General features: G+C 46.5%; 1 protein-coding gene across 3 annotated transcripts in view; it reads left to right on the forward strand.

Annotated features, from left to right (window-relative positions):
• The first annotated feature begins 8,311 nt into the window (after positions 1-8,311).
• L3MBTL3 (L3MBTL histone methyl-lysine binding protein 3) overlaps positions 8,312-14,590 on the forward strand; it is an 86,893-nt gene continuing 80,614 nt past the window's right edge. The window contains exon 1 of one of the 3 annotated variants that reach the window (XM_075145813.1): positions 8,312-8,386. Coding sequence is in view for 1 of the 3 variants with exons in the window: in XM_075145816.1 (XP_075001917.1) it covers positions 8,454-8,476 (23 nt within the window). In the remaining 2 variants the exon portion in view is untranslated. The other 2 variants (XM_075145816.1, XM_075145817.1) reach the window with 2 other exon arrangements.

Here is a 14,590-nt window from a genome sequence, read left to right on the forward strand (position 1 = left end):
GGCGACAGTAGTTGTAAATACACATTGGTTTGAATTCCAGCTGAGCACCTACCTTGTCTGCGATGCACATATGCATGTGTCTGTTTCTATAAGCATGTCTTGACATATTAGCTATTACAGTAGGAGAAGCAGCATGTGCAGTAAGTTTATATAATGTTTCCTATCCTATTCAATTCTGCAGCTGCAGATTCCCTGATGTGTGCAGAACTGTGCTCACTAGAGCCCTATTCTGATCAGTTGTAGTAACGTAAACAAAACTGTACAGTACTGTGGCTTATTCAGAAATAAAAACCCCTTAATTTTACTTAATATTTTTTCTATGCTGCTTCTTATTCTCGGACTATGTCATCTTACATCAACCCTCTGATACAAATGCCGATCATGATACTCAGAACTGGATATGCATCTTCCCTGCAGAACAGCATTGCACCGGGAAGACAAACTCTTTGTTTGGCTCGCATGCATGTAAACCATGATATTGCAGAGCTCTATGGATGCCTAATATAGACCAAATATTACATGGCTTTCTTTACATAAGTCCATTTATACAGGTGCTTTCTGCCTTCAGGAAATTATACAACAAATACCATTTTATTATAATGTGATCCTGTTGTTACAGATGTGGGTCAGTCTATTTTTATGTGTGCTAATATAACTCAATTATTTGTTCCCAGCTGAAACTTGGCTTACATTCCATAGAGAAGAGCAACCCTGTTACTTGCCAAAAGATTAAGTATTTAAATATAAATATAGAAGTATATAGTATATTCTTCTTGCTCATTCAGATCTATTTAGGTAATATCTCTTTTTCATTGGATTGATGCTCAGAGCTATCTCATCCAAGACAGGTGAAGTCAGAAACATTATGAATGGAAAGAGATCATCATCATCTTCATGTAGGAGACAGTTTTTGACAAAAGTTTCTGGACTGAGAATTGCAATTCAGATATTCACATAGTCTATAATGTTAGGCATGTATCTGAATTCACTGTTAATTAAAAGCAATAAACTCTTAATGTATATGTTTGAATCCCACTCTAAGGAACATTCTTCACTCCATTGACTTTATAGAAAGTCTTAGCTCCAAACTCAGCACGTAAGAGAGATGCCAGCAGCTAGCCATTAAGAATAGCCCCTAGGTGAGGTTTGGGCACTTACAGTACCCTTGCACATCATCATCACTGTGATTACTTCTGTGAGTAAAGCGAAGAATATGCATGGTGCTTTCAGGATGATCAAATATTTATGAAATTACCAGTTACATCCATGCTTGCCCAGATGAGTGGTGAGAGGGGAAGACACTTTCTCTTTGGAGCCAGAAAAGTCCATTGTCGGTTTTTAGCCAACAATCTCAAAGTTCTTCTGTCCTTTCTCACATGCCTACAAGTTTTAAATGTTCCCTGGGAACTTGCCAACACCCCCGAATGCAGTATTTGTGCACTGCAAATCTAAAAATCCTTCAGTTTGAACTTAATTTTTCCACTTTAAATATTTGGAGGTTAGGTAAAATAGCACTGCTTCCCAGTACAGTACTATAATGATTATAATGATTATAAGGTTCATGTTCCCATGCCACATCATCTTCTTTCTAAAATTTAAGCCACGGAGGATTTTTGGTTTGCAAAGAACTCCCTGGGGGGTAAGAAGCTAGAAGGACGCGATGTAAAGTGTTACGTGAAGCTGGCCTTGGAACATGTGAAAATGAACTAGTTTCAGCATCTTTTCTGAAGTTCAGTTCCTCTTGAGCACTTAAGAGCATGCATCAGTTCCGTTATCACTGGGTACTGAAATCAAAATCATGTTGTAGGAAACTGTAAACGTAAACCAGCATGAGTAGATTCTTCCATGAACAGGCACCAGCCTGCACAGACTACTAACGTATACAGTTCTGCACTCAAAGCAAAAAGAATATCCTGCCTGCTTTGTTGTGGTAGCCAGGAGACCGAGTTCTCCATTAAAATGTGTTTGTCGAACCTTGAAATCTATAGCAAGCAGGTACTCCCACCTCTTACTATTGTGCGTAATTATTTTTCTAAGAATATTAGTTCATACTCATCATTATTTTCTAGATAATAAATGAGATTTTGGCAGGTTGATTTCCTAGCATGAGGGGTTAGCACATAGCTTAAAAGTCCAGAACAAAAACTTCCTTTTACTTACTGAAGTCACTATTTACATTCACATATATCAATCCATGATAGCAGGTATATAGCCACAATGCCCACGATTCCAGCCCAGGAACTTTAAGAGTTGACTCCATGAAGCCCGATAACTCAGGATCAGCGACAACGGAGTATAAATTTCTCTGATTCTGAATAATCCATTTGTTGTCGGTCTCAGAAACAGGCCCCATTAATATTCTCTGTTGCTTGTCAAAGAGGGGAATGCTATTGCTGCGTGTCCACGTGACACGACATTACTGGAAAAATGTTATAAAGGACGCACTTCTTGTGGTTCTGCAAGGGATGTTGGGCCTAACAGTGAACAGGAGATGCTTTGTCTATTGCTTTAATTGCAGTCACATTTGGTAGGCCTAGCGGATACCTGTTCTGCTGCAATCCTAATTCTGAATTCTCAGATAAGGAAAACCTCTTACCGATGTCCAAAAAAGCTTCGTTCAATGTTTGCTACAGCGTAGCTGCATTTCTGTTTTCCTTCTACTGCCTTTAACCATTGGCGTTGGGCTTTTGCATTAGCCATTTCAAGGAGAAATCTGTTTGCTCGGAGTAAATCTGTGCATTATCCCATACGTCAAGCATGTATATTGCCTGTTATATGCAATGTGTCTTACGTCACCAATACCTTTTTAAAACAAAGTTTTATTTACTTGTTGGAACACACTATTAGGTAAAAAGAACTGAAAATAAAGAAAGAAGAGTCCGCATGCATACCTTAAGTCATCTGATCTTATGTCTAGTACAAGCAGTATTTGGGATTCTTTCCTCTTCATCTGCTGCTGGACCAATTTATATTTTACTAGGAATATCCACATGTGGTTGTGAGTCACTAAGTCTGACACATGTTGCTCTAAAAACTGTTCTATTGCTCTCCAGGGAGAGCAAGTTAGAGCAAGTTCTCACCCTGCCATTGTGTCTTAAGGACCTCGGATGGGACTTCCTCCTCCTTTCCCCCTGCTGCCAGGCTTTGCTGTCCAATCAGACCCACAGGATGAGCTATTTATTCACTTCCAGATATTTTTCAGCAACAGTTATAGACCTAGAAATTCCACCAACAATTATTAAAATAACCCCTTCATTTTGTTGCCTATTTCAACAGAATCGTTTTCCACCTAAGGCGTGCAGGCTGCAACCCTTTCTCATTCAGCTTCTGTTCCCGAGAGTGATGTTTGTTCCTGTGCTGCCTCATCAACTTGCCTTCTTTGTGCATATTTAAAAATACAGCCTTAGCTCTCAGAGTGACTACTAGCTTTTGGATGACAGGTCTGGAGTATCCGGCTTGAACAGGCTTTCCCATGTAATGCTCTACTGCAAGGCTGTTGTAATCTTATGCGTGGTTGGAGCCGAAGCCTTTTGCTAAGGGGAATGGATAATGGCCGGCCCTTATACGCAGAGTGTGCCCACACACCTTAGAAAAGAGCATGCAGGAATAGAGCGCTATGTCAAAAAGAGCCCTGTGGCGGTTGCCCTCTTCCCACTCATAAGCAAGCTATTTCTCATTACTACACCTTCAAACTTCATCTAGTAAACTCCATTTTTAAAGACTGCAAATCTCCTGCTGTTCCAGCTTTGCCTCCCTTCTTCCCCCTTTCCTTCCTTGCCCCCTCACACTCTGCCTGTTTCCACACCACTTGTCCTCCTCTGTGGTAAGTCTCTCTTTTACTACTCCCCACCTTTCCCCTCCCACAGGACCTTTATTCTTACTGATTTCTGTTGGCCTATCAGTCATTCCAGATCGTGCACTCTCTGCTGTACTTTTATACTTCCCCTCCCTACCACTCAAAATGGTGCCCTCTCCTGCTTCCTTCAACTGATTCAAGGTTTTGCCAGTGCTCCAAGCCCTTCCCTAATGCCCAACCCACACGTCCAAGCTTCTAACTTCAGTCTTCTCCTGGCTAAAGAGTTCTCATCAATATTCCCAACAGAGGTCTTAATTTGCATTTGACCCACTCTTACAAATGACTTTCTCTGCTTTTACACCTCATTATTCCGGTCCAATGCTTCCCAAACTTTTCATAGGCAATATTGCTCTGGATTCACTTCTGCACTGACAATCCCATAACTTCCATATCTGCCTTTGAATTTCTTCAGGATGAAGACCACCTCTGGAAATCTTTATAGTCTTGCAACTTTGAGGAAATCTTTGAAACATCTACTTTACAACGTCTTGAAACTCCTCGTCTCTAGAAACAAGGCTCTCCAAGGCCGCACCTAGAGTGCATCCAGGTGCATATTGGGCTGAAACCTGGCTGGAAAACACTGCAGTTTCTTTCAAGTACTCACACTCAAGTTTCCCTCCCAGGAAAAAAGACTATTGAGTACCTGAGTCTCACTCTGGTACGGAGTTGGGATGTGGCCAGGGCACACACTCAGATTTGAAAGCTAGGAATTATTTACTGGTTCTCCAGTTTAGCGTGGCACCTGAATCAACTTTGATAATTATTCTGGGATTAGTGGCAAAAACCAGTCGATTCTATTGATAATGAGTTGGTCATTATTTCTTCACACCTGCGGGGACATCAAGTTCCTCGGAGAGGGAGAGAGCACTGTTGAGGGGAACTGGAATCACCACGGACTGCAATTTGCCTGTCTTTCTTGCCAGACAGGCACATACACCATCTCTCTTCATCCCCGGTTTCTTAAAGATTTTACACTTCTATTTTCCTAGCTTCGAGTTTTACATAGCAACATACACAACATTTTTTTGCCAGCGATTGCCCTCAAGCCCTCTGTCCTGTCCTCCTGGTTTGGCTTGGGGAAGAATCACGTGGCAGACTGGTGACAGACACTGGTGAGAAAGGCCACACAATGAGCTGCTAGAAGAAGGGTGATAAAATGTCACATGCAGGCTATTTTTGAGAAATAAGGCCATCTTTAAGGCATCTTAGTCTGTATTGCAGAAATCAAGACCCCAGAAGTGCCAAGTAATTTGGTAAAATGTAAGTACTGATTCTCTTTTTCTCAGTTTATGTTTAGGTATTTGCTAAGGAGCCATTAGATCACATGACGGTATAAACCCAATATGCAAACTGAATTGATAATGTACATTTCTTTCCTCTCACCACCTTAAATGGTATTCAAGATTTGGGATTTGGAAGCCATGTATATGGATGTTCATGCGCATGCTCTTAGAAAAATAATCAGTATTTGGCTACAGCACAAACACCTATTCAACGAGTTACAAGAATACTCAGAGAGAGACCAAATTTAGCTACTCCAAAATCTGTCATTAAACATACTGCCAAAATCATATTAAACGCCATACTTAACATATAGAAAACAAGTGTTCAAAATTCTGTCTTCAGAACACCGATGGAAGTCTAATATTAAATAAAATGGCAACAGAACTAATGTTTAAAGAGCGTATTTGAATAACGTTTAATCTATTTTTACTCAATAAATTTTTGTTGACAAAATAATGGGTTTATTTTGCTGCCACAATACAGTTAGGGGAAGGATCGAAGAAGAGACAGAGAACAGAAGGTACCTTTATTAATTTCCCAGGTCTTTTTATTTTAATCAGAGAGCTATCCATTTGAAACTACTGATCCAATAAAACAGCTATGCTCTGGTTCAAACACTTGGTTTCAGTTCCGACTTCCAATATCTATCCTTCAAGGAGCTTTTCCACTTGTGTAGTCATTTTCTGTAAAGGGCTACACTCCTATGACTTCTGCAAGTAGATTAGATGGATTACAATAACAGGGTTTTACAAGTTCAGTGTCTCCCTTTAAGATTTTCAAAGGAAAAGGGACAAAGTCTTTCAAGCATAAATAAAATAACTGCAGATAACTCGTCACTTGTAGTCTTAGAAATGCATCTTCATAACAGGGTATGGTACACCCTCCCCCAAAACCTCAGTGTCATCTGGAGAAATAATCAGTACGGTCAAGCATCCTAAAGAGTTTTAAATAGTACCAAATTGTATCATTCTTTAAGTGTCTTCTGCAGAGCCCAGCTAATTTAATGCTACAATAGAATAATCTAGTTATTTGGCAACTATCTGCATAAAAACATTTCAATAACATTGGGAAATAATTTTCAGAAAAGCGCTGAATGACTTCAGTTACAGTTTATTCTTTGTTTCTAACCCATAAATTTCCTCAACTAAGAGTTCACTGGTGGAAAGTAGGAATTTTCCCATCCTTTACTATTTTTTGCATCTGTGTTTTAGAAGAGTTTAAATGTATGTTATCACTAATTATTACAATTAGGTTAATACTGTTTTCTGTAATTAGTTTCTAATGAACATATGTTCATTGATGAAAACTGCAGCCTATATGCAATGCCGTTTGAGCTGAAGGGCCGTGAGAAATGCTCATCATAAAAGAACTATCACGTATTGCGCTTAGGCACCAATCCTGCAAACACTTAGGTGTGAGCCCCACTTCACTGCTGTGAGAAAAATTAATTTAAATAAATAGAAACTCCCAACATATTATGGTAAAAGCTAAGTAAAGTCACATCTAAATTGTTTGAGCATGGGCATAGTTTAAGGGAGAAGAGTTGTCAAGTTTGATTCTTAAATATTTTAATACACATTCTTAAGTAAATACTCTACTGCACAGAAGCTGAGACTGGGAAGTCCTGCTGTCAGAAAACGACCACCTCTATCCTATGGCCAGTGCAATGCTGTCCCCATCATGGGGATACTACTGTAATACAGTACATATCCGTAATAGCAAAAAGGTTGTATTCGGTCTTGTATAAACCATTTTAGTAGTTATTCTGATTTTGTAGGTGAGCACTTTTGCCATGTTATTTACTTCTATTGTTATTTAATGCTGATATTTATTCCTGGATATTTATTAGTATTTATTAGTATTTCTGTCCAGTAATTTGGGCCAAAGTTGCCAGTGTAATTGTAGAAGGGAGCCTATATAAAATCAAGAGGGTTTGGACATTGATCATTACTGGGATTAACAAAAGATATATTGAGATTTGAGAGTTATTTTAAGAGATATATAATAATATACCAAACTATTAAAAATTCAAAATTCACCTTGCCAGTTTTTGCCTTAAGGACAGAGTCGCCTTAAGGATAGAGTCACCTTAAGGAGATATTCTGTGGTCTGAAAAAATATTTAGGATTATGATGATTATGTTCTGTGCTGTTTTATACTTTGCCTGAAACTATATATATATATACACACACACGCTTTTTGAAGTACCACGTATACAACCGATTGCCATCCTCCATCCTCCCTCTTCCCCGGTAAAGTTAGGCCTCGTGTGGGTCTATTTTGTTTAATGTTCTTTTGCACAACAGACCTCCTTGTAGGTGAAGGAAGTCCGCCCTGGCCAATCCCACAAAATACCAAGGGCCTTCAGTTTTCACTGTTTTCTGAACAACAAGTAGTGACAGAAAATGAATGCTGAAGACAGTATTTTTCTTTGTGAATACAGGGCGATGATGGAGCGAATTCAGGCAGGTGACACATTTGAAACTACTTTTAATTTGTAAGCTGGCTAGGTTTTAAATGAGACGAGGACCATTATGAGGAGTATTTCCGTGCTGAATGAACCCCGTATTTCTGGAGCGCAGAAGCTCGCCGCTGCCCGGCCTCGCACCTTCCCCCCGGGTGCTCCCTCGCTGCGGGGGCTGCCCCTCTCCCGCAGCCTGCGGGACCTGCACTTCCATTGCTGGTGCGCGACCGCCCTACCTCCGCCTCGGGTCTCTCCTGCGCGGAGGATGGGGGCCAAGAGCCGCAGGGAGGCTCTCCCCGGCCTCCCGGCGCCCACCACCCAGCCTCGCCAGCAGCTGGCGGGACCGTCGGGGACCGGACCCCTCCCGAGGCAAAAAGTGCAAGGCATTATTTTTGAAAGCGCCCAAAATAGCGCGCGGCTGCCGCACAAGTCTCCTTATTATTCCTCCAGCGTCGGCAGTAAATCAGGGGAGATGATGCACCTCCGTCGGAGCCGCTGCTGGCGGCTGTATTTGTGGTAGGGGCGATGATCGCCGCCGGTCGCCGGTCGCCGGTCGCCGGTCGCCGGTCGCCGTCGGCCGGGGCGCAGCGGCAGCGCGGGCGAGGGAGGAAGAGCCGCGGCGGCGGCGGCGGCCGCGGCGGCGGCGGCGGCGGCGGCGGCGGCGGCAGTTTCCCCTTTCCCCAGCCCTGGCTCCGCGGGCGCATGCTCACTTGTGCCCGCAGCCCTGGACCATATTTGTCAGGACTACTCGAGAGACGGAGAAAGAGAGAGAATTTGGGGGGGTAAGGAGCGGCGGGTTCCGATCTCATCCGCAAGCCGTTTAGGGAGCTGGAATGGCAAAGGCTGGTGATGGGTTTTAATTTTCCCCCGAGGTGAGGATGAAAGTTAGAGAGAGCGCGAGAGATAAAGGGAGAGACGCACCTCCTCTCCCTCCCTTACGAAACGTATCTGGGGAAGGGGAGGGGGGGCTTCTCCCCCACCACCTCGAGCAGCAAGGATGGAAGTTAATGCCGGGGAAAGTGGGCAAGTGACTCGCAAGTGGCTGGGGAGAGGCTGGGGCACCGGGGGTCTCACTAAATCATAAGTGTACGAGTGTGAAAGAGGAACAAAAGAAAAGAGAGAGGTGCCTGGTATTTCTTTTTCTCTTCCCAAACACATGGAGTACATGTATATATATGTGCGCTATATATTTATATACATACACAGGCACGCACGCACGTATGTGTATGTACATATATATATACACGGGGGAGGGAGCTGTGGAAATGTGTTGGGGGGGGCCTTTTTTTTGGGGGGGGGAGGGGGTTCCGAAGGGAGGGGGAAGGGAAGGGGAGAGACATTTTGCAGACTTGCCCCACCAATGAGCTTGTCAGTTGGCTCCATTTAATGACACTTACGGGGCACCGCCGCGCTGTTGGGAACAATGTGATGCGGGTGCAGCGGCGGGGCGGGGGGGTGCATGGGTGTGCGTGTGAGCGCCGGGCGGGGAGGGGGGGAGCGGAGGGGAGGGAGGGGGCTCGCTGCCACCCGAGCCCCCCCCCCCTCCCCAGCCCCGGCTCTTTGTTCGCACAGGCTGAAGGACGGGGAGAAGTGCGGGCTGCGAGGGGGCAATGCGCAGCGGAGAGGGGTGTGAAAAAGCCCCGGGTTTTTTGGTCGGAAGCGGCGAGAGGTGGCGGCTGCCGGGATATACCGGTTGAATGTGCCGTGGGTCCCCGTGTGCGAAGGCCTCTTCAGCGCGCAGCGGAGAGAGTTTGTATTTTCCGTCGCTCCTGCACTTTGTCTGATTGTGTGCGAGAGATATTTAAAATATAATCATCTCCCAATTTCCGCCATTTTGGGGAAAGTTTGCACACACATACACATACCAAAAAAAAAAAAGCTCCTAGCAAAAATTTTTTTTTTTAAAGAGGCGAAAAAAAAAAAGTCTTTTGCTCGAGTGCTCAGTTCCTGCCTCTGTGCGGTGCGTGCGCCGCGCTCGCTGCGGCAGACATGCGAGGCGGCGGGGGAACGGCCCCTGCCCGCTCCGGGCTGCGTGCGGCGGCGGGGACCGGCGCCTGTCACCGCCGCCGGCTCCGCGGGCTGGCTTGGGGGGCCCCCGCAGGCGGGCCCCGGGGTGCCGGCGGCGTATGTGAGTGCACATACCCGTGAGTGCGTATTTCGCTGAGGGTGGGGGGGTCGCGGGCAGGGAACGGGGCACGGCTTCTCTGCGAAGTTGCGCGCTCTCGCTGAAGTGCGGCCGGGGCGGGGGAGCGGCCCCCGCGCACACGCCCGTCTCTCCCTCCCCGTCCCCGCAGCCGGTGCATATAACAACAGGATATCGGCACACTTGTTCTGGCTAACGCGTGTGAGGCGGTGTTTTTTCAGCGGGGGGAGGGGGAAAGCGATTTTTTTTGGGTGGGGGGGGGAGCGGCGGACGACGGGAAGGCGCTCCCGCGGAGCGGCCGCCCGCTCCCGGCCGGGGCTGGGGAGAGGCCGCCGGGGCGGCAGCGCCTGGGGCGGGGGGCGCCGCGTCGGGGCCCGCTCCCCACCCCCGTGTTTTTTCCCCCTCCCCGTCGGAGCGGGCGCACACGAGAGCGTGAGAGAAAAAGTTGCAGCGCGGGGCCGGCCGCTGGAGGCTGCGGGGCCGGGCGGGGGCGAGCCCTCCGGGGAGGCGGCGTGTGCCGGCCCCTCCCGCGGGAGGGGGTGACTTCTCCGCCGAGGGATGCCCGGAGATCGGCTGCGAGCGGCCGAGGAGCAAAACCCCGCAGTCCCCTAGAAAAAAAAGAGAGCTCGCCCCCCTCCTCCTCCTCCTCCGCTGGGGGAGGGGAGGAGGGAGGAGAAGGTAACATTTGTTTTTATTATTTTTTTTTTCTTTCCACTCGGAGACAGCCTCCCTTTCCCGGATCCCGGTCTCGGGGGGTGGAGGGGGGGGGGAGGAAAAAAAAGCGGAGGACCCGGTAAACAAGCAGAGTCCCTCTCTCGTTGTGCAACTTCCTCAGGAACACTTAACACCCAGTTCCTCTCCCACCCCCGCCCGCACCGCGCTCGCCCCCGCCGCCTCCCCCTCGCCGGGGCCGGGGGGCACTCTTCCCCTCATTCGACTTAATTGCCCGGGGCGGGGGGAAAGAAAAAAAGGCAAATTGAGGCGAGAAACGGAGCCGCTTGAGAACCGCTTTCCCCGAGCGCTCCCCCCGAGGAGCCGGCCGGGGCGGGCGGGCGCTTTTGTCTCGGTGGTTCTGCCCGAGCCTGGGGAGGACGCGGACCTGAGCCCGGGTTTTCTCCAGAAAGTTTCAAGTGCAGCAAAAACACGCCGCAAAACTGGCCAAGGAGGGACCTCTGGTGGTAGGCCGCGGGCTGCCGGCGCCGGGGAGCGGCGGCCGCGCCCGCCGGGCCTCGCCGCCGCGTTCCGGCTGCCGCGCCGCTCCGCTCCGCCGCGCCGGGCGGGCGGGCGGGAAGGCCGGCTCCGGGGCGGCCGCTGCCGGGGCCCGCCGGCTCCCAGCGGCGCCGCCGCGGGTGGGCCCGGCCCACGGCCTGCGTGGGGAGCGGCTGGGGGCGCGCCCCGTGGCCGTGTCACTTGTCCCACTCGAGAGCGCGGTTTGAGCCCCAATGAGTAACGCTTCTCGGAAGGGAGGCCCCTGGAGATGCCGCAGCCTCCGCGGGTGGTGAGGGTCACAACCTCTTCCATTTCTTTCTACCGTCTCTCCACCTCTTCCATTTTCTTCTACCTGTGCTTAGTAGCATGGTGAGTGTAAGCTTTACAGTGAAGGGTAGCATGAGTAATATTTTCAGTTTTTTTCTATTTTGTTTTTCTTTTTAATTTCCCTGGTATAGTTGAGTGGCATTGGACTGACCATTTTTGCTGTTTGTTTCTACTCAGGAGTGGATGCTCAGTCGTGGGTGCTAAATCAGGTGGTGAGCATAAATAAAACTCGAGATAGAAAAGCTTTAGCGTGTGTCGTTTTAGGAAATAGTCTATGTTCAGGATCGTAACACGGTTTTCTTAATGCAAATTTAAAAGCTGTTTAGGAAACCGATGCTTTTTACCAAGGATGTTATCACGTTCCCAGAAGTTTATATGGTGAACATCTGTAAGGGAGAACGTCTCTGAAACTAGCGGCTGAAGGTGGTAGAGCACTCTACTTAAATCCGGGTGGTGCCGGGTGCTCATTTTTTCCTGGTGTGACTTCAGCGGCTTTTACTGTGGTCCAGTTGGTCTTCTCGTGAACTGGTGCTCTAATGAAGGTGACTGAAGCAATCGCCGCCTTGGATGTTTTTTGTTGTCAGTTGGGCAATTGCAACGAAGTCTGGTTTTGTTTGTTGTTGTGGTGTATGTTTCACCTTCAGTTTAATGAGTTTTTCTAGAATTTTGCTTTTAAAAGTTCTAATAAGTTAAGATGATTATGTGGTGAGTCCTTTTTCTCTGACTTGTTCATTTTTATTGGGCATCACCTATTCTGTGAAGAGAGATGGCTGACTTTTTGGGGGCTATTCCATTTACTCTTTGGGGTTTTTAATACTGCTGGTAAGTAGGATGATGGATTGTGAGTGATGGGTGTGAGGAACCAGTGATTACCTGGCATGGGGCTTACTGAAGAAAGTGATAGCATGTGTGTAGTCGTAGCTTATTAGTGCTCCAGTAGTAGGACTGCTTGTCACAATGGGAGGTATGAGCTCTTTATGAATTGGAGAGAAGAAAGTTTATAAATGCAGTAGCCTGCTGAATGCACTTAGGAGCTAGAAAAAGGTGAATTAATTGTTTAAGGACAGCAGAGCTCATGGAAGCTGCTAAGAATGGGCAGAAGAGGAAGAGGAGGGCACGAGTCAGACAAAAGGAGTGTTCAGATATATGTTGAATTAACTTGCGGTAAGAAATAACAATTTGAAATAGGTCAGGTGATATTCAGTGTGAAGATTTGGTGCGTCACAGTTGTTCTCAAGGAGGTGTCTGCACAGTGGAGGGAAGGAGGCACAAGTAAACAAAGGCAGAACTTTTCTGTAACTTTCTGTGCCCGGTTCAAGGAATTAAGAGACATTAAGACATAGGATTTCAGAGTTGTTCAGAGTTGTTCAGATTTTCAGAGTACTCAAGTCCTACTATCTGAGTGGGTTAAACCTCCACTCAGGACTGCGCAGACAATAACAGAAATAAAGGAGTCGTGAAAGCGTTGCAGAGGAAATACTTTTTCAGTGTGAGGTACAGGTTCTTTATAAACAAGATAAAAGTTGTCAGTGGTAAGTTTCATTAGATTATGGGATAGCTTTGGTATTGGGTAACTATTGTTATTATAGTGTTCTGTGGATATTTGAAAATGAGGTGGTAGATGAAGGCTGCGTGGAACTGTGTTACCCGGTTTCTAGCAATGGTACGGCAATACCTGTGTTGGCTCGCTGACAGAGACCAGACCGGGTGAGGAGAGCATGAACCTCCTTTAGCACTGGTGGAGACTCAGGCTTCACAGCATTTTGTAACGCATCAGTGGCCTGATTCTTTCTGTGAGGAAAAGGGTTTTAAGCTGAAGTATTGGGAAGCAGGAACAAACATACACAGTACCCCTGGAGAATCTAGCAAGCAGAAGAGTAGCAACAGACAAAATAAGAGCAAATAATCCTAAAGGGACATGATCCGTAGGAAATCTGGTCCATTTTCTGTTACAAGTGTTAAGAATGGCAAAGAATTTTGAGCTGTAAATTCCTTTTGTGAATACATATATAAGCTATATATCTCATCTTTAAAATAACTTACTTGTAATAGGAGCAACAGGCAAAATAGTGAAATTTACTCAAACAGCCCTTCCACACACAGAACAGAAACATGGCAGAACTAGTGAAGTAGTTCCTAAACAATGAAAAATGAGATTTTGAAGGAAATGTGTAATCTGCAGATACTTTTTTTAATGAAACATTAAAATAATTGGGCCATTAAACAGATACAAAACAAAGCATGTATTAAAATGTGGTGGGATAGCCTCAAAGCATTTTACCATTTCCTGCGCTGTTCCTGTTGTGGTTGTTTTTCTTTAAATGGAGAATCAGGTGCGAAAAGATGAAGTGTGAGAAAGAGGCAAGCGTGGGGTGCACCCAGCTCAAAGAGAGGAATGCGAGGAGAAAAGCAGGGCTCATGCCGGTGGGTCTACAGTCATTTGGCTTTGCTTTTGCTGTCATTATGAAGCTAGCTTGATACAAAGTCTATCTGAAATAGAGGGAGCTTACGTTGCGAGGGGTAATTCTGCTTTGTGTGGCTTTGGTGGTGTAAGAAATCAGTCCTGGTAGTGTTCACATTCTTACACATTAAATAAAGCTGAAGCTGAGTACCCACTTGTCCCCTGGTGTCTAGAAGTTAGTGTATTTGCAGCTCTGGTACAGAGTTGTCCCCTTCTGATCCACTTTGTTTTCCTGATTTATTGTGTAGGGAAAACGTATCCCTTTAGCCCATGGGTGCTACGCCAAGCAACCTCCTCCTTGGAGATGCCCAAAATAACCATCTGTGATATTAGAACAAAAAACTCATCTGGTGCCTTTGTTTCTGAACATCCGTCAGCACTGGTGTCACCCAGCCCTGTGGGAAAGAGGGACCATGGCTCGGCTCCGTAAGGACATCGCCTCTCTTGGGACCTCTGTTTGTACCTTGGACCTCACCTTTGGTGCCACTTGCTGAGACCTCCTCTTGCTCTGCTTGCCCAGTTTTGCCGCTCCTCGCAGGAGCTGTCGGCTGGGAGAGGACCAGCATGGGACAAATCTTCTAGGCTATCCTGTCACGGTGGCTATAGAAATCCTCAAAAGTAAAAATAAAAATACACAGGGATGCATGAAAAGAAAAGACACGCTATCGCAGACAGTTTATGCCAAGCTGGCAGTGCTGACCAGTGGCTTTACTGCTGAAATCTCCTCTCTCTGCTGCCCAGTGACCCGGTATTGAGTTGGCCTTGCTGGTTAGAAATCATACGGACGTTTCACAGGTGGCATCTTAGATTTTCAAAATTTGGGTAGGTGTCAGGTAGTTTTTTAAA

This window comes from Calonectris borealis, chromosome 3, assembly GCF_964195595.1.
Source record: "Calonectris borealis chromosome 3, bCalBor7.hap1.2, whole genome shotgun sequence".
Classification (NCBI taxonomy): Eukaryota; Metazoa; Chordata; class Aves; order Procellariiformes; family Procellariidae; genus Calonectris; species Calonectris borealis.